We start from the raw sequence: 26,053 nt of genomic DNA on the forward strand, positions 1-26,053 counted from the left end.
TCTTGGCTCTGAATCAACTAAATCTTTTCACTGATTCAAGCAAGTCTTGGCTCTGAATCAACTAAATCTTTTCACTGATTCAAGCAAGCCTTGGTGCTGAATCAAAGAAATCTTTTTACTGAATCAAGCAAGCCTTGGTGCTGAATCAAAGAAATCTTTTTACTGAATCAAGGGAGTCCTGGCACTAAGACTGGAATGTTTTCTTTATTGATGTCATACAATTTAATACATGATCATAAGCAACTTACAATGCCGCACAGTGGCAATAAGATCACTAAATACAATCCTCACTAAATACAATCCTCGGAGACGTATCTGAATAAAAAATGGATAGAAAATAACATACATAAGATGGAAAGCCAACATGAAATATGTTGTTCATGATATTTTATAACATGGCAACATCTTCGCGACAAAATCTACATTTACATCACTGTTCTCCCACCACTAGTATTCTCATACAAATATACAAATCGTGTACTAGTGTACAATCATTCTCATACAAATATACAACCTGTGTGCTGTACAATGCCAAATATACATAGTCGCCTTGAAAGATAGGACTCTTATATAAAAAGATGCGTAAATATTGTCTCAACATCTCAGCTCCGTCGTACTACATTAAAAGGTTCTGTGGATAGAAATAGCCAGTTAATTTCAAGTAACGCGTGCCGTTTAAATAATACAAGTTCTGCTATGCAGGACCTTTTACTATTTCCGTTTGTGTAAAATACATATTGCTATGTTCCCTTGCATGAAATCCTTCCTATTCTAGCTCCATCTGACTCCAAGACTTTATTTTCACTTTTTACGTTTTCTAGCTGCTGGAGTTATGTTCCCCCTGTACAAGTTCATGATTCCTGCTTTGTCTAGTTTATCCCATATTTCTATTTCCATCTGGAAATCATGATTGGCGTAAAACACGACTTTGTGCCAGTCTGTCTCGTAGTAGTGATCGTTGTACTTTGTGTGGTCGGCGGTGATGAAGCCATAGACGTCCGTAACGTCACAGACATGCAGGGCGGTCAGTAGCATGGAGCCGCCGGTAGTGGGACGGTAGATGTTGCTTCCTCGTCTCCGTGGAGAGTCCAACCAACTGAATATTAACACAACACAAATACGTTATAACTATGTTTTCATATTACGAAAAGGTTTTTATGCATACCTCCGTGGTCATTCATACCAGAAAAATGAATTTTTTTCTGACCGGTTGCTTCCGTGGTTCGTTCGAGCATGGAGGTAGAAAAAAGAGTCTTTTTTCTACCTCCATGGTTCGAGTGAGCCAATAAATTCTGAAAGACGCGGCAAATTTAGGAGCACGTGTAGATCTGCATTATGATTGGTTAGGGCGGATCAAGCTTACACTGTGATTGGCTAAGACAGGTCGTGCCCCGCCCGTGTTCACCATGTGATACTGATAGAAATCCACTTGTACATCACTGTTGCGCAACATCAATTCATGACCCCATAGGTATCTACATAAAAATCCATAAATCAAAGTCACAAGTCAAAGTAAGATCATTCCAAATGATCCACATTACACGAATTTCACCAGGAAGGGAGGGTATTTGTTTGTTCGTTTATCATGAAGTAAATAAATCCACACTTACTGGTACTTGAGATATCTCATGAAGTCAGGGTGGAGCATCCGGAACTTCGTATTCGCAGGTTTTTCACCGTACTGAGACGGGGGCCTAGAAAACCAAACATAAACTTATCATAAAATAAGAAATAATTCTATTATGGAATTTACTACTAGTATATTTCATGAAGTTGCTGGGGTTTTATTGGACAAAAACAAAACACATACGCCTTGCTTTTGTCTCGTCCTGACTCCACTGGCTTCCAACTCATGGCGGCGTCAAAGTACACGTAGTCTCTTATACCCGAGGAAATGGTGGTATATATCGTGTCCTGAAATAGGGAATAAACGTTAGAAATATATCATTAGATTTTTAATGTTACTTACGTTCACCACTCACTTTTGTGACATGTTTTAGATAAAGAATATGATTACGTCAGTGGAATGAACACACGTTACAAGCACGTTAAAAAACAAACCCAACAAAACTAGTACCACGTATGTTGTAGAATGTAGCATAACGTTAGACGTATATACATATGCAGTCTCATATCATTGTAGTTGCTTTTTTCATACATGTACTTGCAATTAGCACTCGGACATATTTTTGCAATAAGCTTTACGTTAATAAGGCCACACCGATTTAATTTTATGGATGACATCCGCGCGCGCATTGATTTTCGCCTGTTCTAAAAAAAAAAAAAGATCACGTCTTCCGAGGCGTCTGGCAGTCCATGGTGATTAGCGACAACGGAGCCTATGGTAACTCTGGAGGACGGCACCCAGGCTACTGATACTCCACGACATACGTACAGTGTCGATTCATAAATTCCGCAAAAAGCCAGCATGTGCGTCGTATACGTCGCTATGTATAATGCGTCAAATTCACAATACCGGCTTTGTATTCCTGTGGTTTAGTACCATTTTTATTTTTCGCCGTATTTTTCTTTTTTTCGCCCGCGCGCACTAGTTTGGGGGTCTTCAGAGGATGTCATCCATAAAATTAAGTCGGTGTGGCCTAAGTAACAACAAGGAAAAGGCAGCAGTAGAAGCTCTTGTACATGTGTTAACATCCGTGTCCATAATGTCACCAGGGTCCTTAATATCGCCACCTTGAGAAATAGTGTGCTTTAAGATATTTTTACTGCAACATACTTTTTGTATGCACTCCTGCACACCTCAAATGTACATACCTAGGGTATGTTGCAGTAAAAATATCTTTAAGCACACTTTTTCTCAAGGTGGTGATATTATGGACTATGGTGATATTATGGACACAGATGTTAAGTCCAAAGTTATGTGCAGCGTATTTAACACATTAAGAAGTTTTACCCACGAAGAATTCAATTTTATAGTCTCTAATATTCTATATAGTCGATCATGCAACTTTGTAATAACTCTGAGAAGGCTCCAGACGTCACCTTGTCCTGTGGCGGGTGTTTGTAGCCAAATTTCCGCGCTGATGCCTGCGAGTTCTTCATGGTGTTGATGTCATGAAAGTAAAACGACGTTCTCGTCCCGACATCCTCTTCGAATCCCTCTGTCATGGCGGCGTTCACTCTGGTGTTTTAAATGAGAAAAATTGTCATTTATTTGATACAGCAAGGACATTATACAGAAGGATACAGCAATAACTGTGGCAATGTTGTATTGTGTACATGTATACAGTGGTATACATTGATATTGAGGAAAGAAAAACATCATAATAACAATTAAATAATGATTAAACTTAAACTCCAACGCGGAATGAATTGGGACTCACCCAAATTTTTCTACCCTGAACAGAGACGGGGGGGCGACACAAGTTATCTGACCCGCTACTACGGTCACGTGTCTCTGACGTCACGTCACGTGCGTGAAGACGGGCCCATTCCGTGAACAAGGTTGATGGAATCAGGTGAAAATTTAGGTAAGTCCCAATTCATTTCCGTATTGGAGTTAAAGTTTAGTCTTTATTTCATAATGACTTGTACCAATACAGATGAACTTTCATGCTACATGTATATCATAACAACAACATATGACAAGACATTACCTCCAGACAAAGTCGTGTCCGTCTATCTCCTTCCCCTTGCCAGACCCCCTCAGGATCCCCCCGTTCCCGACAACAGCACACCGGATACAGCCGGCATGGTCAGGCGTCCAGCCGGGGAACATGTAGCGGTGGGCAGACGTGTTCAAGTGACGGAGACAGTTCTTGATATCTTCAGGGATAGAGCAAAACAAAACAACCATGTAGTTTCTGCAATATTTTCACATTAATGACTTCCAATGCAATTCCAGACCGCCAAAACTGGATATTCAATTGCAAATTCAATTTTATGGTCAATTTTAATGTGGTGATTTGACTCAACCCTTTCCCATAGTATACTGATATCTGTAATGCAAAAATGTGATGTTACTGATGTAAAGGGTTGCATGTTTTGTATCTTAGGCTTGTTCTTTGCTTTTATGGGTGGTACCTAAAATAATGACTCCTCACGAAGCTTGCTTTAGGGTTACTTCAAATGCTTCAAGTATGAAATGATGACGTAATTGTGATAATAAATGACAGTAAATGTCAATATCAGACAGATTTTGCCAAGAATTTTTTTGCCGCCCTGAAGTTGCACTGGATGTCTTTAAAGGTCTCCAGTTAAACCAATATTGTTGTGTAACTTACACAGAGCTAGAGATTTGTTTTTATTCCAACATGTAATCACCAGACGTGGTGACGACACACTCAAGTTTTTTGAACTTATATTAATGCCGCCACTAACACAGGGGACAAATACATGACAGGACAATACTCATTTACACCTGAGCTAAGTGAGGAAAGCCGTGTAAAGTGCCTTTCCCATGGGCACAAGATCGGTGGCATGTCAGGACTCGAACCCGAGACTCTAAGTTCCGAGTCGCGCACTCTGCCGCTACGCCACACGACCCCACAAGAGATATTTTGTGTTAGTTACCTGCGTAAGGTAAGTCTTTCCAGCCGTAGTTCATTTTGAACTGTGATAGCCTGGCGTACTCCTCAGGGTTGATGTGTTCGTTCCACATCAGTACGGGGATGTCAGGAATCAACTTTAATCCTTCTGGAACCTTCTCTGGGTTCTTCCGCATTGCACTGGGGCATTTCTGTGGGTAAAATGGGAATAAATCATAGATTATAGCTTTCAGATGCCTTCCTTTTTTGAGAAAACACTACATTGTGTCATGTCATGTGAGAAGTACACTTTAACCTGTATTTGTGTGCATGAGATTACATGGTTTGTATATTAAAGCACAAGGTTAGTTGAAGTTTGGGAGCAGTCTGAACATATTTAGTACACGTCTACCTTTCTATATGAATCAATTCGAATTTGAGTTAAATTTTAGTCAAATTTGACCCCCGAACACGCCCCAAACATTGATGGCCTGTCCCCCGAACACCAGCTAATCATGGCCGAAACTCCAGTTGACACCCAAATGTTTTAAACACTTTGAAACATTCGGTAGCAAATCACAGCCGACCTTGCTCCTAACCTTGCAAACTGGACCCTCTATGGACGGCCAACTCCTCTGGCCTGCTACAGTCTTTTGGGGACAATTACTACATTTATTCAGCCTACAAAAGAGTCTGGTGGAGACTAGTTAGGCAGGTCGTATTTGCCTGTGTGTGACAGGGGCTTACGACACAAGTGTTTTGTCGTCTCTGTACCTTGGAAGCTGCAGCATTTCTAAAATCCTCTAAGATGTATGAAAACTACAGCCGGTTACAAACACATGAGCAAATATCCGCCAGATTTCACGTGGTAATCCAGACTTCACATCAATTACCACCAAAAGGAAATTAGGAGACAAAGAGAATTTTAAAACTCGCAATTAATTCTTTGTAGGGGCCAACATTAAGCACATCAATTTCTTCAGTAAGTAAGGATTAACACAATCAGAGTTCCGTATCTTTAATAAAACTTGCCCAAATGTTTACGTGTAACAATTAATCGGGTCAGTTTGGGAAGAAGTTGATAACCTTTCTGACACAACTTTTCCCTTTAAAGAATTCCTTTGTAACGGAAGCGTTTAATTCTCCATTTGTTAACCACGGAGAGCTGACCAAGCAAACAGAAAAACGTGGATGTCCATAGAACTAGATCACTTGCGTGTCCTAATCTTCACGGACTTTTCAAAAACACGTTTCAGGCATTGCAGCTTATACTCTTTGTACAAAGTAAAAAAAAAGACGATAAAAAAGACGATAAAATTACTTTTAGATTAGCTCAAATTTGTAGATAAGTTACCACTGCGCCATCAACGACGATTTACTATGATTCGTCTAGATTCTGTCTAGTAATTCTACCAATACACATGATTGTATTCTATACCTGTTGTTTCATGCAGAACTTTGAGCCGTTTTAGACCGACTTATTCCGTTGAAGTGTCACTTAAAATAGTGTTTAACCAACTTTAGCAAGGTTTGAAGGCGCTCTCTCACGGCTAAACTACTCTCCAAGCAGAGGTGTTGGGTGAAAAAAAATCCAGTGCAAAAGAGAAACCCCGATAAAAAAGCATAAAAACACGCTAAAAATAACCTCAAACCCAAACCCAAATAGAGGTCGGAGATCTCATGTCTTCGTCAGAGGGACATTGTTATGAATAAATTAACGTTTTTTAATACTAGAAATCAATTTGGTCTAGAGTACAAAAGAATCTCTGTACTCCTTTTTTTTCTTTTTTTATTCTATAGAACACCCTGAAAGGGTTTGCCACAGATTGCACTTGCACTTGACTTTCCCCTCAACAACGGTAATCTGCCAACCAAAAATCATGGACGTCGAATAGTGCCTTGAAGAGTTATTCCCCTAATTCCGCAGTCACCCACAATACGGCGAGACAATTCCATAGTCTTTCTGACGAAGTCTAAAATACGGCTAAACATATGTTACGTTCCTATCTTCTGGGTTCGTCGTTCTGTACGCTTGAGGGCTAATGGCGACCTTTGCCATGTATTGTTTACTAACTGTGCACAACGTTCAATCGGCCGTGGCTCTACGTACTGCACTAGGTCAGCCTTCGTAATGATATATGACAGTCTAAGGCCAAACTTACACAGGGGAAAATTAAATGTCAATAGCTCCTGCGGGACACGATAATGTTACCTTGACCTTAAGTGTCCTACGGTCCATTATAGATGGTCAACCCACGTGTGGCTTTTTGGCCACTAATGCACTGTTTATTTCTGCTTAGGCCATGTTGATTTGATTATATGGATGACATCCACGCGCGCATGAATTTTCGGCCGTTTCCCCAAAAAACAAGAAGTTTTCAACCATACCGTAAATCGTACAAAGTAGCTGCAAAATGAGCAAAAATATACCGTAAGTTGCAAACAAATGTATAAAAACAATATCAATGTCGTATAATGCCAAAATCAAACGAAAAAAAAATACCGAAATGTAAAGAAATGAATTTGAAGAGTAGATTATTCGCCAAACCATACTCTGTGTCATTTGTTCAACCTTCATCACCACGTAGATTTCATGATGAGAGCAACTTTTTTTGTAAAAGGCGCATCAGTTTTGGGGTTCCCAGAGGATGTCATCCACATCAACATGGCCTTAATACAAAATCTATAATGACGAAAAGAAAACTACAACAATGTTAACCTCTCGAAATCCACTCAATGTAGAAAAAGTGAGACATGCACTTCGTCTACCACAGCTTTCAAAAAAGAAGTCAAACCCAAAAAGGATAGATTGTATTTTGAATACAATAGTCAATTCTTTTGAACAGAATAGTCACTTCTTGTAACACTTTATCAAAGACTTGAGACATCCCTTAGTATTTGAATGATTATGATATAGATATGTTAGGTTTTATTCGACATTAGGTCTTATTCAACACACTTATTTTACTGTTGTTACTCTCTTTATGTAGTTTGCCATATAATGTACCATGTACAATTGTCGTGCAATAAAGTTCTTCTTGTTTTCACATAATATTATATGTTGCAGTTAGCCTTCGGGCATGAATTTGCAAAATAAACATCTATAAAAGACAAGATAAGCACCAGTTACCATAACAGTAGGGCACAATTATCATACAAGATAATAACTATAAACGTACATAATTCATACGTTTTATGAGTCTGCACCACATATTCACTTACCGATTTTGTGTAGGTGTCGTCACTCAGAAACCATTTTGGGTCCCGCTTGGCTGGAGGCACTGTAGGCGGCAGTGGAGTTCCACTTTCCGCGGGTTTCGGCGTCGTTTCCGTCCGATTCTTTCCCGTGTCGACTATCAGGGGTTTATCCTTGCCTGTTTTGTTGTTGTTTACGTCCAACACGGTCTGATTTTCATTCGAGGACTGAGATTTTCCGCTGTCTGTTATGTTTACAGTCTGAGGTTGTTTGGTTGTGCGCTGGACACTTTGTTTGACCAGCTTCTTGGATGGGGTTGAAGCAACTTTCGCTTTAGAGTCATTCTCCGACGTTTCCGAACTTCTTCTTGCCTCCTCCGGTGTTGTCGTAGGGTTATGGCGATCGATTGTGTCCAAAACACCCTTAAAACGACTGACTTCGTACCGAGGCAGGTTGTTGTAAATACTGTATAACAGAAAATGGATCATTATTAGTCATTATGAATCAACATGTATGTTCCTTGCAATTTTTACAGTTCCCAGTAGCTACAAGTATCTATAATAATGAATGTGGTAATTTTCTCGTGTATTTTTCGACAGGTTTCTGTATCTGTATCACTATAGACAGTATAATCGCCCTTCGATGTAACACACCAGCTTCACAGACACGCGGCGCGGCGGCTGCTAGCTATATTACACCGGACGACTTGTTACACCTAACCTCTGCACATTTAACTGCATGCAGGAGTTATTTGAAGCTTTCAAGTGATGATGCCCCAACTGTACTTGGTGGCAACGAGTTCCACCCTGCGATAGTTCTTGGAAAATACGAGTTTTTGGACAACCCAATCCTTGGTTGTTAACTCCGATATTTGAAGGCATGACTGTTTCTTGTTCTTTCCTGGGCTGCAGCTGGTATTTAGTAGATACTTAGTGGTTGGTACGTCCACCAGTTTATTAGAATTCTTGTTGTATCAGGGGCCCAGAAGGGTACCTTTCTGTGTCTGTTATCTAGTAGAAGAAAGTAGATGTTTTCTCTACAGACCCCAAATACTGTATCGTACACTTCCATACCTTGATGCCCAGTGCGATGCGCCGCCCAGTTCAGCCGGACTCCTGCGTAGATAGGAAAACGACACGAAGCCGAGCGTGATGAACAGACACAGGAGGAACAGCCACTTGAACCGCCCCATCTTGACTATTGCACTCTTCAACAGCCGGGCCCAGATGTACTTGTATGCTGTGAGATTACAAGAGGAGGAAGTCAGACCAAAAATCGCCATCGTCACAATTATACCATATGATACCACATAATTAATTAAAACATCCTGGTTCCAAATCTAAATAGTCCTGCATTTCAACTACTGCAAATTCGCGTAGTTGTAGCACTCTAGCGCTGTACGTTAACTCAAGTGTTTCAAAACACAACTTTCTCGTCTTTTAAATGAGATGAAGACTTTCTTCAAACGATGCTACTTCATATTTAGAGATAACCTGTATCCTTCAGTGACATGATAACAGGACACAGTAGTGATGTTAACATTTACTTTAGAACCGCTAACAAATAAACACATCGATCCCCTGCATGTATCGCTGTTATCACAGACAGTGTTCTGTGACAGCTGCCTGTGCGTGGGTTGGCTAGGTATGGCCGTTCGAATTTGTTCTGTGTGTGCATGCCCAGTCATTACTGTGATGGCGTCGTAGTACGGTAACGATCGTCTACTGTGCACATGTTCCCCATAGCCTCATTTGCAGGCGTTCCGGGAGCGGTCGGCGGTTTTTAAAGTTGCATTATGTAATTACGTAACATTAGGACGATACAAAATGTAAATTTTCTGGTCATTTCTCTACAAAGTAAGTGAAATCAACCGTACACAATTGCAAATAAGTACCATTCAGGAAGAGGAGGTGCCAGAATATTACGCCTTATGAGTGTGTTTAAACACAGCTGTCAGCCATGTTTGTTTACATTCTGGTAGTTTGTGGTGGCACCACAAACTGAGTGCGCATCGTGTGGGCTGTTTTAGCACCAACCATAAATGTCAGATATGTGAGATAATTGCACAGATACGTTGAAAAGTGGAATTAAATTACAATCACACGTATATTTTTTAAACAAATTACTTCAATTTTCGGTGAAAAAAAGTTACATAATGCCCCTTTAAGGGGGGGAGGGCATTTACAAGTTGCACGGTTTTCTGATCAAACGTAGATCTCACGCATTGGAAGCTCTGGCCGCCAACGTAGAATGCCATCCCACGTAGCGTGGCATGCATGGGGTATTTCTTTTTTCCTCATCAACAAGAACGCAAAAAAATACACAGATAAAACCATTGTCCCCAACTTGTGTGCACGGGAAAAGATAAGTACCAAGTTTTTTTTTTTAAGTTTAAAGATGTTGTCCATTGCAATGATGATCGCAGTGACACCTGTCGCTATCACACGCTCTTAATTCAAACCAACACGTACTTAAACATCCTGGTTCTAATCCTAAATATGTGACTCACACCGGCACGTAACATGGATAGCTATTCAGTTAAGGCTAGATAAATCAATCAATAAATAACATGTGGCATTGTCAAACTGTAGTCACTTTATCTATTTCAAACCCTTTTGACACGGATTGTATGGTTGGACGCACCATCCAAACTTCTACATTTTAAGTGCTCTCACACAAACCCGTGCATACAACCGATATACTAGTTTGGCGTAGAAACATCATCATACTGGTGGGTTAACGTTAGTCGATAAAACAACCAGAATGGGAATTCGTACATGCACTTGCAGAAATGACGCGTTGTGTACACCCATCATCTAAAGCAGACATTCTACGTTAGACACATTGTAATGTAATTTCGTCACCTACCCGCCATTTTTATCTTAATATTTTACTACCATTTATGTCGTTATGATGTAGTAGTTAGACACAATGTAAACAGTCCATGTACTTCAGCAGTGGCTGCAAAGTGGAATCTGTGTATATGAAGCAAATAAACCATTATTATTATTATTATATTATTACATACTAGTATGCGGGTCAATGTTACAAAGCTCTTACTCAGTCCTGGCAAAGGGACGATCCTGGCAGTAATTCAGGCTTGTTGTTATACCCAAGTAGGGCGAGTGGCACTTGACCACTCAGGAGCTGCAAAGTTTAATTAAGCCGTTTGCCTTTCGGGGCATTGAGGGCCACTCATCCGTAAAACGAGATCAAATCTATTTGCTCGCCCAACTTTCACAAACAACGGAAGCGACAGACAGACATCACCATAGGCGTGTGCCAAAATACGTATACTGTACTAGCCTCTACCAGGCTTCGTGAAGCGACTGGAAAGAGTACAAAATTGGCCAAATAGACAGATGATATGCCAGGGGAGTTGGCCCGAGTTAAGAGAACAGTTTCCCCACTCCCCTGACGACTTGACCAATTTGTGCTCTTTCCATCCTCTTCCCGAAGCCTGGTAGAGGCTACAAAATACAAGTGTTTGTGCAGTCCTAATACTACATACTCCTAGCCTCCTTCGCAGACTTGTTGGGCGGCGTTATATTTTTTTCTGGTCCTCTCCGCAATTTGCGGATGTAGGACTCGGGAGCTATAATAGGTTTGGTAACCAGGCTAATAACTCGCGTCGCTCACAAAGAAAAATAATAATAATAACGCCCCCCAACAAGTCTGCGAAGGAGGCTACATCAATTTGAGAAGCGCGCTGTATGGCAAAATTTTCCTGAAATGATTTTCTCCTAACAGTGGAGTACCCTAACATGACTGATAGCCTTCTGCTAGCTTTATGCCCTTACGTACCCTGACCCTGTGTTCCATGATCCAACAAACACTGTGATTTTACGACTTCCACTTACTTTATATAGAGACGGCCGTATCTATGGACACAACCGGTGCCAATGGTCCAACTGCCATATAATCTGCCTTGCTGTTACCGCAAACACCTATCATAATTCATACTATATTTTACACACACACTGAGAAACAATAATTTTTATAAGACTTTCTGATCATTTTTGTAATAGCTTAAAGTTCACCGCCCCCCTCCTTTGGAAGAGAGCACTGGGGTCGTTTTAGGCAAACATAGCTCTTGTGAACGTCACGATTGCTCTGTGAACAAGTTAGGAAGTGCCGCGGCTTTACCGATTCCTTCACACAGAATTTGAAGCGTCGTCAACAGACTAGCCTCTACCAGGCTTCGAGAGACGGCTGGGAAGAGTAGAAATCGGCCAAATAGAGAGATAACATGCCAGGGGAGATTTTCTGCGGGGAGAAGGCATTTCGGTCGCGGCAAAATGTTTTCTCCCCGCAGACAAACTCACCCGGCACGTTATCTCTCTATTAGGCCGATTTCTATTCTTTCCAGCCGTCTCCCGAAGCCTGGTAGAGGCTACACCAGACTAATAGTACTGAAAGTACGGAATTCCTGCAAACAGTTTGTTGATCAACAAACCTAACCAGTACGTGGGAGACTATTGGTGTACAAAAGGCGCACATGTCCTACCGACGGACAGACGTTATGTAACTTTCTGACACTCTAATTCTAAACGTCACGCACACGGTTTGCCTACCTGTCTTTGCTCCAGGATGTGGACATATACCTTGGACACGTTTCTGTCCACCAGGCTTTCAAAACAAGACGACAAAAAAAAGCAGTCCAGTAGAACCAGGTAGCACAGTCAACCAGGTAGCACAAAGCTCTGCCCCCGTCTGCTTGTAAACCTGTATAACCCCTGATCATTTACGATCGGTACTGCTCTTTGTAAGTGCTCAGTGCGTCAGTAAGTATTTGTGCGCCGTGCCATTGGCAAACAGACCTTTGTATTGTTATCCGTGACCTAAGGAGGAAATCAAAGACCGGGCATCACTGGCCGGGTACCCGTACTCTTCAAGCAGAGGTTTGGATTTTGGCTTATTTTTGGCGTGTTTTAGACTTTTATCGTGGTTCTTTTTTTGCACTGGTATCTCTTTTTACGCCCCCCTCAAAGATCCCAGTGCAAAAATAAGCCCGATATAAAAAAAAGCCTTAAAACACACCAGAAATAAGCCAAAACCTAAATCTCTGCTTGGAGAGTTGGGTACGGGCCAAGAAAGTTAGTGCACAGGGCATTCTAGCAGTGTTTTCTTTGCGTTTAGTCGTGACTTCGAAAAAAACAGTATACAGCGCGTGACTCGCCACACACCGTGACACTTGTACAAACTGGACCATCCACAAGTTTGTGTCAACAACGTGTAACACAAATACAAACAGAGCATCTGTTGTGACCAACGCACGGTACAACATGTACGTCATTTATCGCAATACTGTACTGTACAAGAAGACGTCGGGAGGGAAAACCATAACACGTGTCACGTCTATAGGACTTGTGCCACAGAAAAATAAAAGTCAAAAGATAAGATAGAGAATAGAGGTCCAGTCTTGTTAGCTTTGGTACACACTCTCCAATCTAGATAGGGGAAGGGGATCTACTCTCCAAGCAGAGGTTGGTTTGGAACTGATTGTGACCTTTCTAGTATGCCCTTTTTTTCTGTCGCTATCTTCCCCCACCAACCTCTGCTTGGAGAGTAGCGGATCTTGGGGAGCGGACTAAATCTATTCACATGGCTGGAATCCTGGCTAATTATAGTAGAGTATACTATAGTATAGTGCGATTCCCCTTCCCACATCTGCTTGAACATTGATCAACACGTAATATACTAGCTTCACTGAGTATTCTGTAAGCACGACTAGATGTTTGAATGCCAAATATTCATTTATTCGTAATTACGTAATATTGAGACGTTATCGACGGCTTTGAAAATCGTTCGAAGCTCCGACAACAAAGAACAGAATGTCTGATAACTGAATCTACAGCATGTCAATTTAGCCTACATTTCATACAGTGCCCTAACGACAGCCGGCCTTGGCGATGTTTTCGTGGCTTCTTTGCCTACATACTATTGAGTGAGTGTGTTTAGCCTGTACATGGTACACTGAGAAGGCTATGGGATAAGTATAGAAGCCCGGCACAAATCGCCACGCTTACCTTGACGATATTTAACTGCTACAAAGCCTCCACATCGTGAGTTGACGCCTCGGTGCACAGTCGTCAGAGAAACTCCCTGCCAAGTGTCCAAAAATATACGCTCCCAGCGTTAATTGACCTTAATCTGAAAGTGCGTCGTGGGAAGAAGCTCTGGCAAGGCTAATGAGGGCCTATAGGCTCAGTGTAAACCGCCAGCCACACACACATATAGTCACATACATATATGGACGCAACAGAAAGAAGCCGGCGACTTGCCCAGGGCTTGCATCATCATACCCATCTGTTTAAACCCGAGCGGAGTTAAACTGGAGGTCAGAGCGCTGTTACTGTCCTTCTGACACGAGTAATGTACTGCCTAAGGGGGTCATGACCCGTAATAGACACGGCTCAATGCCCCTTTCAGTGAACACACTGACATGTTTAGCTAATGTCAACCAGACCTCTTCTGTGGTCTGAAAAAATGGCAGAAATCGGCCAAAACGATCCAAAATAGGGGGACTGCTATGCGTTTCTGTAGTCTAAAAACTCCTCTCGCAAAATATCCTCCCTATTTTGACATATTCCTACGATTTTTCAGGGCTGGGGTTTTGGCGGGAAATAATGTTAGGTGTGCCTGCGGTATCATGTTACCAAGCATGCATTTTTCTCTTTAAATTGTTTAGCCCACACTGGCTTTTCAAATTGTTTTCGTTCCGTACGCGACAACAACCAGACGCGGCATAGTTGGTACGACTATATTTTCTATTCCATGTATTCATAGCCGCCATTGTATTAAAGTAGGTTTATGGTTATGGCTATGTCAAGTTAGCCTCCATAGCAGGCTTATAGAACTGGGGGTTTGGTGGTCTTCGGCTGTTTTCTGATTAGCCGAGTTCTAAAAAAACGGGGGTAATTCAATCAGGCCGGCTATGTTGTCTATATGCAATCAGAAAATAGCACATAAAAGCTCCCGAAGACCATGAAGACCCCCACAACCCCCGGTTTTTGGCATGCTTTGGAGGCTAATGTCAAGTAAGAAGTGGCTGGTATGCGGCCCCAGATACGTCACTAATCACCAATCAAAAATATTACCATATCTCATTTCAAAACACAAAAGGCGGTCTCCGTGGACATTAATATTTTGAACCATGTTAGTTACCTCTATCATAATGCATGCTTAACGAGTCTTTTCACCCCAGGGTGTCGGTTACACACCAGACATACCTGTCAGACTACTTACCTGGGCAGCTGGCGACCACCTTGCGTCTCAAGCCGCCTACTTATCATATATCCTAAGTACATTTGTGTGTACTCTTATTCTACAACTACCCTTTTATGATAGAATGTATTGTTTCCTGTTTGTTCTCAGTATCGCTAGCCTTTCTTTAGCATGTTAACGCTATTAAACGCACCAACCCCGTTTCAGGGAAAAATGCACTTCCGCCATAACGCGAAACGCGGTGTTAGACACGCGATTCTGGCAGTCATGTAAAACACAAATATCACGCCTTCAAAACGCTCCTGGCGTCAGAATATCTGTTAGAACTATCAACAACACGTTCCCGTACCTTTAGAAAGCCATGGCCGTGTGCGAAGTGCGTTGCCGTGGTTACTATGGCGCTCACATCGATCTGTTTGTTGTCGGACCAGCACATCTACTGCGACATCTTCCGCGCCTCAGCGACTAGGTCAGGGGTCAAGCCGGGCCGCGCATGCGTAACATCACAAACACCTGCGGCTACCGTAGTTTTTCACCTAGCCTCCACCAGGCCTTTCTATGATCTTCTATGGGAGTATGGATTGTAGAATTCGGCAAAAAAGAGAGTAAATTGGTCAAGGGAGTCCGGCCGCGAGGAGGTAGTTTCTTTCCCAGTCAAACTACAAGGCGGCCAAACTCCCCTGGCAAATTCTCCTAAAAAGCCAGCGTAGTTAGTCTGGTAGAGACTAGTTTTCACCTATTCATACACAATGGACAAATTATGTCTCAATAATACTCGTATACGGTTAGACATTTCGTTTGTCCCAGATAGGACGGGATACAAGATAAACGTTACACGTCACATTTCTGGGCACCCCAAAACTGTTGCGAGCGTGCAAATGAACAAAAAAGTTGGGCAAAGATTTAAAAAAATACTGTAAATAATTTTTTCTATTCATTCTGAAATCTAAGTGAAATGTCAAAGCCTACAGTCACTAGTACTGGGCACCCGGGTGGCCGGTTCGTGATATACAATGTAACGTTACTACTAAATTACAAGAGTATACAGTGTGGTTTATTGCGGTTGCCTGGCGTTCGGTAATAAAGCTTTGATAACCTGCTCCTCCACCTCATCAGGCAAACTGTTGAAATCTCAAAGCACAGCCACTAGTACTTGGCTGGCGTTCACGATATACTAAGTACTAAACTAGAGAAGTAGCATTTGCAAAGCAAATGCATAATGTTTACCTTCGGACATGGTCTGCCCTGTTAATTTTTACTCAAACATATTCACATACATGTACTACTAGTATATGGTGACAGGAGCAGAGCAGACCATGAAGTTTGCAACATTATGTAACCCAACACCAGTCACCATGGTGGCAGACGTCAACAAATCATGTCATTGGCCAGGTCAGAGGTTAGTGTTTGGAGAAGAAGAAGAGGAAATTGAGTAAAAACAACATGTTTTCCTTCGGTAAACATAATTACAAAAGTAACGTTATAACCCGGCGTAAGGAAGGCAACAGTGTGTTTTTTCATTGCGGTTGTCTGGCGGTCGTAAGCGTTTGGTAGCCCGCAGGTACAAAACATCCGTATCGCAGGTTATCACAGCTCAGCTATGGCATAGAATAACATTACCCAGCACGAACTTAACCGGATTATATCGGTTTGGGGAAACAACGATTACATCATGAAGAGACGATTATTGGATTTAGTTCTACAAATATCCACTTAGACTTGTATTGCCGAAATGAAAAAACATAACTTAGGGTGCATTCTTGAGATAGCCGTGTATGTGGTCTGCAAAATACAGCTATCTATTTACAGAAACGGCTGTTTTATATCAACATTTAAAGTTTACCAGCCTTTTCTGGCTTAGTGAATGTAACTTTCTATGTCCACCCGATGTATGAAATGCCCGGGAAATTTGAAAGTCCGGTAAGATATAATAGGTCGTGGCTTATGACTCTTTATGGAATTATTATGTTACCAGAAGGAAAACATATTGTTTTGGCTCTCACTGTTTCTTCTTATTCCGTTCCAAACACTGACCTGGTCAATGACCTGAACCAGACCGTCTGTCACCATGGTAACTGGTGCTGGGTTACATAATGTTGCAATTCTATAGTAGGAGGGATTTAGACTCCTGACACCATACAGTGAATGTGTTTGAGTAAGAATTAACAGAGCAGACCATATGCGAAGGTAAACATTATGCATTTGCTTTGCAAATGTTACCTTTCTAGTTTCTTGGTTTGTCAACTGCAGTAAGAATACATATTGTCAACACATATCACCCATATCATCCTAGTCGAAACATGTTCTGAAGGATTCATGTGATTTAATCCATTTAGACGAGCTTCAAGACCGACAAAAGTATACCGTATCCGATAGTTCGTAGTGTCTAAATCCGACAATCATTGAAAATCAATCTGATGATAATTTGTTACGACGACGATGACACGAATGTTTTCCAACCATGCATGATCAGTTTATCGACTTAGTTTTCATATCTACGTGTGTATCGGTACCGTTGTGTTGGTTGTGTTTTGTTGCCCCTGTACAATGTCATAAGTCCTGACTTCTGCAGTTTGTCCCATAGTTCTATCTCCATCTGAAAATCGTGATTAACGTAAAACACGACCGCATGCCGGTAGTCCGTTTCGTAATAGTGATCGCTGTACTGTCTGTGATCGGCAGTGATGAAGCCATAGGCGTGCGTGACGTCACAGGTATGCAGGGCCGTCAACAACATGGCGGCGCCCGTAGTCGGACGGTAGATGTCTTCAAACCGGCCATAGCCACGTGAGGAGTTCAACCAACTGGAGATGAAGAGATGCAAATACGTTATAAAACACTATAATACTAGAGAAGTAACATTTGCAAAGCAGATGTATAATGTTTACCTTCGGACATGGTCTGCTCTGTTAATTTTTATTCAAACACATTCACATACATGTACTACATGTATATGGTGTCAGCCAAGAGTAGAGCAGACCATGAAATTGCAACATTATGTAACCCAACACCAGACGTCAACAAATCATGTCATTGGCCAGGTGAGAGGTTAGTGTTTGGAACAGAAGAGGAAGAAACTAAGTAAAAACAATATGTTTTCCTTCGGTAAACATAATAAAGTCCACTAGTCAAATGTCTTTTGAAGAACATAGCCTTGATTTTAGTTAACTGTTGCCAGGAAATTATATCTGACATTCAACATAAACTGAGGACATGACAAGTCTCTTAAGCTTTGACATGACAAGAAACGCAAAAACGCCAAAACACCACGATATAAAATCCACAAGTTAAAGTTCTGTTGGAAAAACATGACCTTGAACTATTTTAGCAAACTGTTGCCAGGAAATTCTAGCCATTAAAATGACCTTCAACATAAACTGAGGACATCCCAAGTCTCTTTATTACATGTATCGTCATATTACAGAAGACAAGAGAATAACAAAAGAAGAAAGAGTACGAAAAACAATATTTCACTCCATACTGTAGTATGGAGTGAAATAATAAAACTTACTGGTACTTGAGATATCTCATGAAGTCAGGGTGGAGCATCCGGAACTTCGTATTTGCAGGTTTTTTACCGTACTGAGACGGGGGCCTGGATTTATTTGGAAAAAAAATAGTACAACACCTATGGGCATGATATATGTACATCGCCATAACCAAGGAATAGAACAAAAATATTAAACAGATATTTCATTTGTTTTATACTTTGGAACCATAGTTAAGCAGGCACAAAGAAATAAATGTCAAACTAGAAAGGTAGCATTTGTAAAGCAAATGCATGATGTTTACCTTCGCATATGGTCTGCTCTGTATAAAAACATGGTGACAGGAGTCTAAATCCCTCCTGCTATAAAATTGCTACATGACGTAACCCAACACTAGATACCATGTGGTACAGGTCATTGACATTTTTTTATTTTTGGCGAAGAAAAGGAAATAGAGCAAAAACACTATGTTTTCCTTGGGCAAAAAAAATGAAGACACGCCGAATAGTTTGTCCTAAGCTCATCGTCTGAATACAATGTGGATTGTGATATCATAGACAGATGCAATCTTAAAAGTTATGTAATTTTTCCTCAGTTTCTTTCTCTTCTCCAAACAAGTAAGATCAATGACCTGAACCAGACGTCTCTCACCGTGGTAACTGGTGTTGGGTTACATAATGTTACAAGTGACATGCAGAACTGAGTTCAAGAGGGGCTGCATGGTCACCATATATATGAATGTGTTTGAGTAAAGAATAAACAAAGCTTGTTATCATATTATTAAAGCCGGGCCATGTGAAGGTAAACATAATGCATTTGCTTTGCAAATGTTGTGGCGTCGGCGGCGCAACGGTTAGAGCGTTGGACTCGGAACCGAGAGGTCCCGGGTTCGATACTCACCGTGGCCCGACGTTGCTCCCTTGGGAAAGGCACTCTACACGACTTCCCCACCTGTACGGTGGAGTGACGCCCACCGAGCCTCTTAGGCTAATCTGTCTGTCAAGGTGCCAAAAACACCTTACGGATTTGGTGCGCCGATGTGACAACATCTCATATTGGCCACTGAGAACCGTTAATTTTTTTTTTTTGCAAATGTTACCTTTCTAGTTGAGCATTGTAGCCATTGTAGCATTGTAGTCAATAATACTGATAACATTTTCCTGAGTGCAGTTATAACAGGTGTGAATCTATGATCAAGTAGTTTGGGTTTATCATCATCACATACGTATCGCTCTTGTCTTTTCCAGTCTTCACTGGCTTCCAACTCATGGCGGCGTCATAGTAAAAGTAGTCTCTCATGTCAGGGGCGGATAGAATGTTGGCATACACCGTTTCCTGGAGTAGTGAGAAATTATAACTTCATAAATGTGTAGAACTTTAAGTCATTTTCGACGTTTAAGAGTCGAGATACGATCAAAATTATAACCAGTCAAAGGACTTGGTCACAGTAGAGAGTTGCGTCTATATATCGTCGATTTACTAGTATTGTATCCCTATCCGTGCCTATCTAGGTGTACTTGTATATCTGAATAGGTTGTAGGGTTAGGGATAGGCACGGTTTTGGATAGTCTCCGCGTATACAAGAATGTACACTTACCCCAGGCATGGTTTTGGACTATCCAGAACCGTGCTTGAGAAGGGGTCTGGATTCAATGAGATCTTTATTGCAGATTCGGAGGACTCATGTCTTCGTTAGATGTTTTGTGTGCGATATGATTGTGTGTATGTGTATATATTTTAAGTTAAATTGTTGTTGTTTATTTGCAGTTTGCACTAAGAGGACATCAATATGCAATAACAATTGCTATAGACGCAGTAAATGGGAAAATAATCTAAAAGGGACCAACTCAAAGTGGTCAGAATAGTTCTTCATGCTGAGGTCACAATTCCAAACCGGGGCCCGGCCGGGCAGCTTTCGGGAACGAAAAGTATAAAGTAAAAGACAACAAAACACAAAAAATGAAAGCTAAAAAAAATAAAATTTGTCTATGTTCATGATATGAAATGTCTATGTTTCGTTCGTACAAACAGCCCGGCCGGGCCCCGGTTTGAAAATGTGACCTCAGCATCGATAATCCTCGTACTATAAGCTGCATCTGTTCTTATGTTTAAAGAAACTTAGAAACGAGTTAAGAAACGAGAAGAAGCAGACCTGTACATATGTAGTTTTACTATAGATATATTTTAGTCTACCATCGCTATTTACCATGACCTGTACTTAGTTCGCAATGAGCAAAAATGTACAATAAAGGTATTTCGTTATACAGAGGTGGGGTCTAGTACAGGTTGTCTGGGCTCTAGTCGTCACCTCGTCTTGTGGCGGGTGCCTGTACCCGTACACTCGCCCTGTTGCCTGCGAGTTCCTCATAGTGTTGACGTCATGGAAGTAAAACGATGTTCTCGTCCCGACATCCTCTTCGAATCCTTCAATCATTGCGGCGTTCACTCTGGTGTTTTCAATGAGAAAAGTTTTTTGTCATATTTTCTATTCATTTATTTATTTCATCTTAAAACGGCTGGGTAGCCCATTAAGATTGTCCAAATGAAAGCTTGTTCAGCTTGATGACAACGAAATTTATTGTATATTCACACCCTACATGTACATGGGCCAAATTCACTAGGTTAGATAACTGGAGTATAACTATAAAGGTAGGAGGAAGAATTTCTAGTGTACTGTATACGTCTATATCTGCATATATATAGGTCTCTTCTCTCTTAGATATGCGTAGACAAATTTTCAGTTATATTGTAGATTCTAGATAACATAATATACTTGAACAATTCATCCTTTGTTAAGTGCTCATATTTATGTTCTAATTGTAGGGAACTAACAAGAGATTTACACATATCTGTGTATATATAGTGAGCATTCTAAAACAAAATGTGTTTTATCTTCTACAGAGTTATCGTTACAGAACGTACAAATTATATCATTGCATAGAAGAAGCACTTAGAACGCCGTGAATAAATGTGCGTGGCAAAAGGGATTTGTATAGTAGCGCTTTGGGGCTACGAAAACGTCAAAATACCAGGATTTTTTATTGACACAACAAAAAGTACAGAGACTTTTGTATGGTCTTCTACAACTAAAGATCTAACAAGGCTAAATACATGTGTGGATAACGTCATCTTACGTACAGAATATATGTATGCGGTAACAATAAAGTTTTGACTATTCTCTAACATGTGGTCTCTAAGATCGAAACAGTCTTCAATGTATTTAAAGATATGACAACACATTACCTCCAGACAAAGTCATGTCCGTCTATCTCCTTCCCCTTGCCAGACCCCCTCAGGATCCCCCCGTTCCCGACAACAGCACACCGGATACAGCCGGCATGGTCAGGCGTCCAGCCGGGGAACATGTAGCGGTGGGCAGACGTGTTCAAGTGGCGGAGACAGTTCTTGATATCTGGTAACGGTGCAGAACATTCATAACAGTTAAAAATTTATCAAAAACGAGCTGTATGAAGCTCTTTGAAGATTGCTCATGTAATTAATTTCAACGTTAATTGTTTTTTTCATTCCCGTTCAACGAAGATCTTACTTTGTTGGATAGACGAGAAAACATTCTACCAGAAATGATTATGCAGGTCCTTTATGTATTCCTAAGATTTGGCCATATTCACGTACATGGTCTTGTGTGAACGAAGCTAATCAAAAGAATTTTTAAAATGTTTTAAAAAAGCAACCTCATTCCTTGTGTGACATGTAGTAAAATTGTAAGTAATTGTAATTTAGCGTCTCTGTCAAGCGTAATTCTTTACATCTAAGGCCACACAGACTTAATTTTATGGATGACATCCTCTGAAGACACCCAAACTAGTGCGCGCGGGCGAATAAAAGAAAGTTCCGGTAAAAAAAATGCAGCTAAACTACAGGAGTACATAACGACTTTTACGACAAGCCGGCACATGCCGGCCTTTTGCGCAATTATAAGTCGACACTGTACTGAGACAGTTCCGTGGAGTTTCGGCAGCCTGGGTGCCATCCTCAGTAGTTACCACCGGTTCCCTATTGTCAGTGGCTACCATGGACTACGGAGGATGGTACCCAGGCCAGAGCCTTAAGGGAGGTGATTGTTTTTAGGACAGGCAAAAATCAATGCGCGCGAAGATGTCATCCAGAGAATTAATTTGGTGTGGCCTAAGTACTAGTTTATAACGTCTTCGGCCCCAGTAAGTTACACAGATTCTTGTGCATGTCGCCATCTTGTTGTTGTGATTTTTTACTTAAGTAGTTACCTTGATAATCTATGCCTTTCCAGCCGTAGCACATATGGAACTGCCGAAGCCTGGCGTACTCCTCAGGGTTGATGTGTTCGTTCCACATCAGAACGGGGATGTCTGGAATAAACTTTCGTCCGTTAGGAACCTTCTCCGGGTTCTCACGGATTGCACTGGGGCATTTCTGTGTGAGGAACAGGCAAGTGTATACAATACCGAAAATCCTGTCATCAGGTTGGTGCAACATAAAATATTGGGATTTTCTTTTACACAACCAGTAGTATCACCTGCTTACGTTTCGATGTCTATCGGGCACCTTCTTCAGAGTTTCTGACTGGAGTACTGCTTCAGACAAATCCGGTAGATCAAGGAAGAGGTCTGGATAACCGGGACGAGGGGGATACAATCTTAGCCACGTTTGGAATTGTGTTCTTGTCGCAAAAGCGCCACCTACATCGGCTACGTATACTAGCGGTGAGAAGCAGTACTTCAGTCAGAAGCTCTGAGGAAGGTGTCTTATAGACATCGCAACTCAAGCAGATGAGGTGTACTACTGGTTGTGTAAACGTCCATGCAATACAATAATTCATTTGCAATGCCCGAGGGCTTGTTGTATTGTAACATGAAACAATACAAAGAAAGGGTATACAGATACTGGTAGTGCAAGCTTACAATGGTGACAGGTGGAACAGGTGACTATTTTAAAAACTGTTACGGGATACGCAATCTAGGCTTTTTGGGTTTGACATATTTTTTTGGAGGCAGTGGGTGACAAAGGTAATCTATTGTCCCAAACAAAAAGAACTGCTTTGACAGAAGAGACCGTTGTGGATATTGCTTGGTTTTCTTTTGTTTTCTTTTTAATGCCCACGATCATGATAATGATCATGCTGGCATACTCATTTTCACCTGAGTGAAGTGAGAAAAGTCGTGTAAGTGCCTTTTCCAAGGATACAAGGTTGGTGACTTGGCAGGATTCGAAACCGGGACCTCTTGGTTCTGAGCCGAATGTTCTACCGTTGCGCCATAGGACCCCACACGACGGGGTGCCATTAAGTCATGTGGCACCCCATTTTGCTTTTCATCATATATCCCCCAACAAAAATAACGGTCTGAATCCGGGAATACATGAATGCGGAATAATTACAGGATAATGCTTCAAAGAGGAAAAAAAATCGATGCTATCAATGAAAACATAGCTTGCTATCAGCAAAGCAGTTGCTTTAAATAGCTAACGTGGGTTTATTTTATCTGCCACCACCTCTGTCACGAAGAATGTTTTGGTTCTTTCTGGATTATTTATCTCGTTTTCCAGAAGGTAAAAAATGTTTTTGAAAAATTGTCAGAACATATGTACTCACAGAAACGGACTCGGTCGTTCATTTATAAGTTGTAACTTAGAGATTACCGATTTTGTGTAGGTGTCGTCGCTCAGAAACCATTTTGGGTCCCGCTGGGCTGGAGGCACTGTAGGCGGCGGTGGAGTTCCACTTTCCGCGGGTTTCGGCGTCGTCTCCGTCCTGTTCTTTCCCGTGTCAACTATCAGGGTTTCATTCGGGTCTGTTTTGTTGTTGTTTATGTCCATCACGGTCTGATTTTCATTCGAGGATTGAGATTTTCCGCTCTCTGTTATGTGTACAGTATGAGGTTGTTTGGTTGTGCGCTGAACAGTCTCTTTAACCAGTTCCTTGGATGGGGTTGATATCTTCGCTTTAGAGTCATTCTCCGACGTTTCTGACGTTGTTCTTCTTCCCTCCCCCGGTGCGGTTGTGGTGTTATGACGATCGACTGTGTCCAAAACACCCTTAAAACGTCTCACTTCGTACCGAGGCAGGTTGTTGTAAATACTGTGACAGAAAATCAATCGTGAGGTCAAATGGAGGTTTATGTCAATTTCTTACCATGTTACTCTTACTCTAGGAGTCAGACTAGTATCGGGCCGTTAGCCGACTTCCTTCGGTAGCCAAGAGCACTACGCCCGCCGATCTAAATTACCGCTACGGGGGAGGTGAGCCCGAGGAGAGTTGGCCGACCCTAGTATCAACCCTACCACGGATACCTCACACTTCCATACCTTGATGCCCAGTAAGTTGCGCTGCCCAGTTCAGCCGGACTCCTGCGTAGATAGGAAAACGACACGAAGCCGAGCGTGCTGAACAGACACAGGAGGAACAGCCACTTGAACCGCCCCATCTGTGCCGAGGAAACCATACTGCACTTCACAACAGCCGGTACCGGTCCAGAGTTCTATTGTCCTTGTAATAATACTAGTAGTACGCTGCAATAAGAGAGACCTATACGTCATTGTTATGATAAAAAAAATGGGATGACATCAAGTGTCGATCAACTCTTTCCTGGGAAAGTAAACTAAATTTCTCAAGTTTTTTTTTCTTAATTCTTTCGTTCACATAGGATGGACGTTCTACTCAGGTGAACTGTGCCCTTAACTGACCTACATACAAATGTAGAAGGATACACGTGTATACGTTGTCAGTGTTCAAATCGATATTCAAACCAGAGATCCTAATACATACAACGTGGTACCCCTTGTTGAAATACATGTATATGGATATAAAATACCTTAAAAGAGCGTATGAAGGTTTAGGTTTTAGACCAAGGCTTGATGTTTATTTATTCATGTATTTAAATTGCCAACACTGCAATACAGTGGAAGCCCTGGCAGCTGAGCTGATGTCGGGACCCACATTATGAAATACATACATACATAAACATACACACATCTGCATCATAACACAATAAAGTCACAAATCACAGAAATCTCTTATACTTACAATCCATAACCTAGGCTAATGACACTATAAAAATGTTGATGTTTTTATTATTATTAAAGTATCAGTGTAGATTATAAGGTGACTGATGACTTACCTTAGACATGTAGGTATGAACTGACGAACGCTGAACTAGTACTACTCCCGGACCTATGAGCGGGTGTTCTGAAGAACCGATTGCTTTGTGGACGCGTTGTTTTCTGTCACGCTTCCAACAGCTGGCTTTATTAGGTAATCATAGCTCCCTGTAGCAGCTGCAATTTTTTGCCTTGAGGCCCTTTTCCTACTAGGATAGAATTGTTGAACTGTCCCGTAAGAAGTCTGAACTGCTACAAACGGAGCTTAAAATTCTACGGCCCCCAACTGTGGAATAACCTGTCACTGAATCAATGTAAGACTTAGTTTGGGGCTGGTAAAATTCAAGCACATGTTCCAAAATTCATTCAGAAAAATGTCATGATAGTACGGAGAGCCTGTGTGAGATTTTTGTTACGTAATTCTTTATCGTGTGTGATTTCGTAATATTGTATATTGTTATTCGTGCTTTGTATACCCAGCATTGCCTGAAAAAAAACAGGTTGTCATGTAACTAAGTGTAACTGATGGTGAAATAAATAAACTGAAGCTGGTTGCCCTGTTC

The 26,053-nt window shown here is 41.4% G+C and overlaps 2 protein-coding genes across 3 annotated transcripts; both read right to left on the bottom strand.

The window, feature by feature from the left end:
• Positions 1 to 185: 185 nt before the first annotated feature.
• LOC109464717 (alpha-N-acetylgalactosaminide alpha-2,6-sialyltransferase 2-like) lies at positions 186 to 15,381 on the bottom strand. Of its 2 annotated transcripts, none has more exons than XM_019761781.1 (9): positions 15,260 to 15,381; positions 8,757 to 8,922; positions 7,710 to 8,148; positions 4,534 to 4,699; positions 3,618 to 3,786; positions 3,004 to 3,142; positions 1,811 to 1,914; positions 1,611 to 1,694; positions 186 to 1,096 (listed from the first exon to the last, which is right to left on the bottom strand). In XM_019761781.1, exons 2-9 carry the CDS (start codon positions 8,873 to 8,875, stop codon positions 802 to 804), a joined length of 1,515 nt encoding a protein of 504 aa, XP_019617340.1. In that variant the 5' UTR covers positions 8,876 to 8,922; positions 15,260 to 15,381; the 3' UTR covers positions 186 to 801. The 2 variants fall into 2 exon arrangements, with proteins under 2 accessions (XP_019617340.1, XP_019617341.1); XM_019761782.1 differs by lacking the exon at positions 15,260 to 15,381 and adding an exon at positions 12,258 to 12,336.
• Positions 15,382 to 17,288: 1,907 nt separating this feature from the next.
• LOC109464716 (alpha-N-acetylgalactosaminide alpha-2,6-sialyltransferase 2-like) lies at positions 17,289 to 25,597 on the bottom strand. Its single transcript, XM_019761780.1, has 9 exons — positions 25,511 to 25,597; positions 24,699 to 24,902; positions 24,033 to 24,471; positions 22,643 to 22,808; positions 21,642 to 21,810; positions 20,707 to 20,845; positions 19,624 to 19,733; positions 18,422 to 18,505; positions 17,289 to 17,714 (listed from the first exon to the last, which is right to left on the bottom strand). The coding sequence occupies exons 2-9, from the start codon at positions 24,833 to 24,835 to the stop codon at positions 17,393 to 17,395; spliced, it is 1,566 nt and encodes a 521-aa protein (XP_019617339.1). The 5' UTR covers positions 24,836 to 24,902; positions 25,511 to 25,597; the 3' UTR covers positions 17,289 to 17,392.
• Between the last annotated feature and the right edge of the window lie 456 nt (positions 25,598 to 26,053).

Source organism: Branchiostoma belcheri, unplaced genomic scaffold (genome assembly GCF_001625305.1).
Source record: "Branchiostoma belcheri isolate BF01 breed outbred unplaced genomic scaffold, Haploidv18h27 scaffold14, whole genome shotgun sequence".
In the NCBI taxonomy this organism is placed as follows: domain Eukaryota; kingdom Metazoa; phylum Chordata; class Leptocardii; order Amphioxiformes; family Branchiostomatidae; genus Branchiostoma; species Branchiostoma belcheri.

Excerpts from the sequence above, each read along its gene's own strand:
- LOC109464717 (XM_019761781.1), bottom strand. The coding sequence starts at position 8,875 with ATGGGGCGGTTCAAGTGGCTGTTCCTCCTGTGTCTGTTCATCACGCTC. Across the intron at positions 3,787-4,533 it reads GAAAGACTTACCTTACGCAG|ATATCAAGAACTGTCTCCGT; the intron begins GTAACTAACACA and ends CTATCCCTGAAG. Across the intron at positions 3,143-3,617 it reads GGACACGACTTTGTCTGGAG|AGTGAACGCCGCCATGACAG; the intron begins GTAATGTCTTGT and ends TTAAAACACCAG.
- LOC109464716 (XM_019761780.1), bottom strand. The coding sequence starts at position 24,835 with ATGGTTTCCTCGGCACAGATGGGGCGGTTCAAGTGGCTGTTCCTCCTG. Across the intron at positions 21,811-22,642 it reads GAAAGGCATAGATTATCAAG|ATATCAAGAACTGTCTCCGC; the intron begins GTAACTACTTAA and ends CACCGTTACCAG. Across the intron at positions 19,734-20,706 it reads GGCACCCGCCACAAGACGAG|GAAACGGTGTATGCCAACAT; the intron begins GTGACGACTAGA and ends TCACTACTCCAG.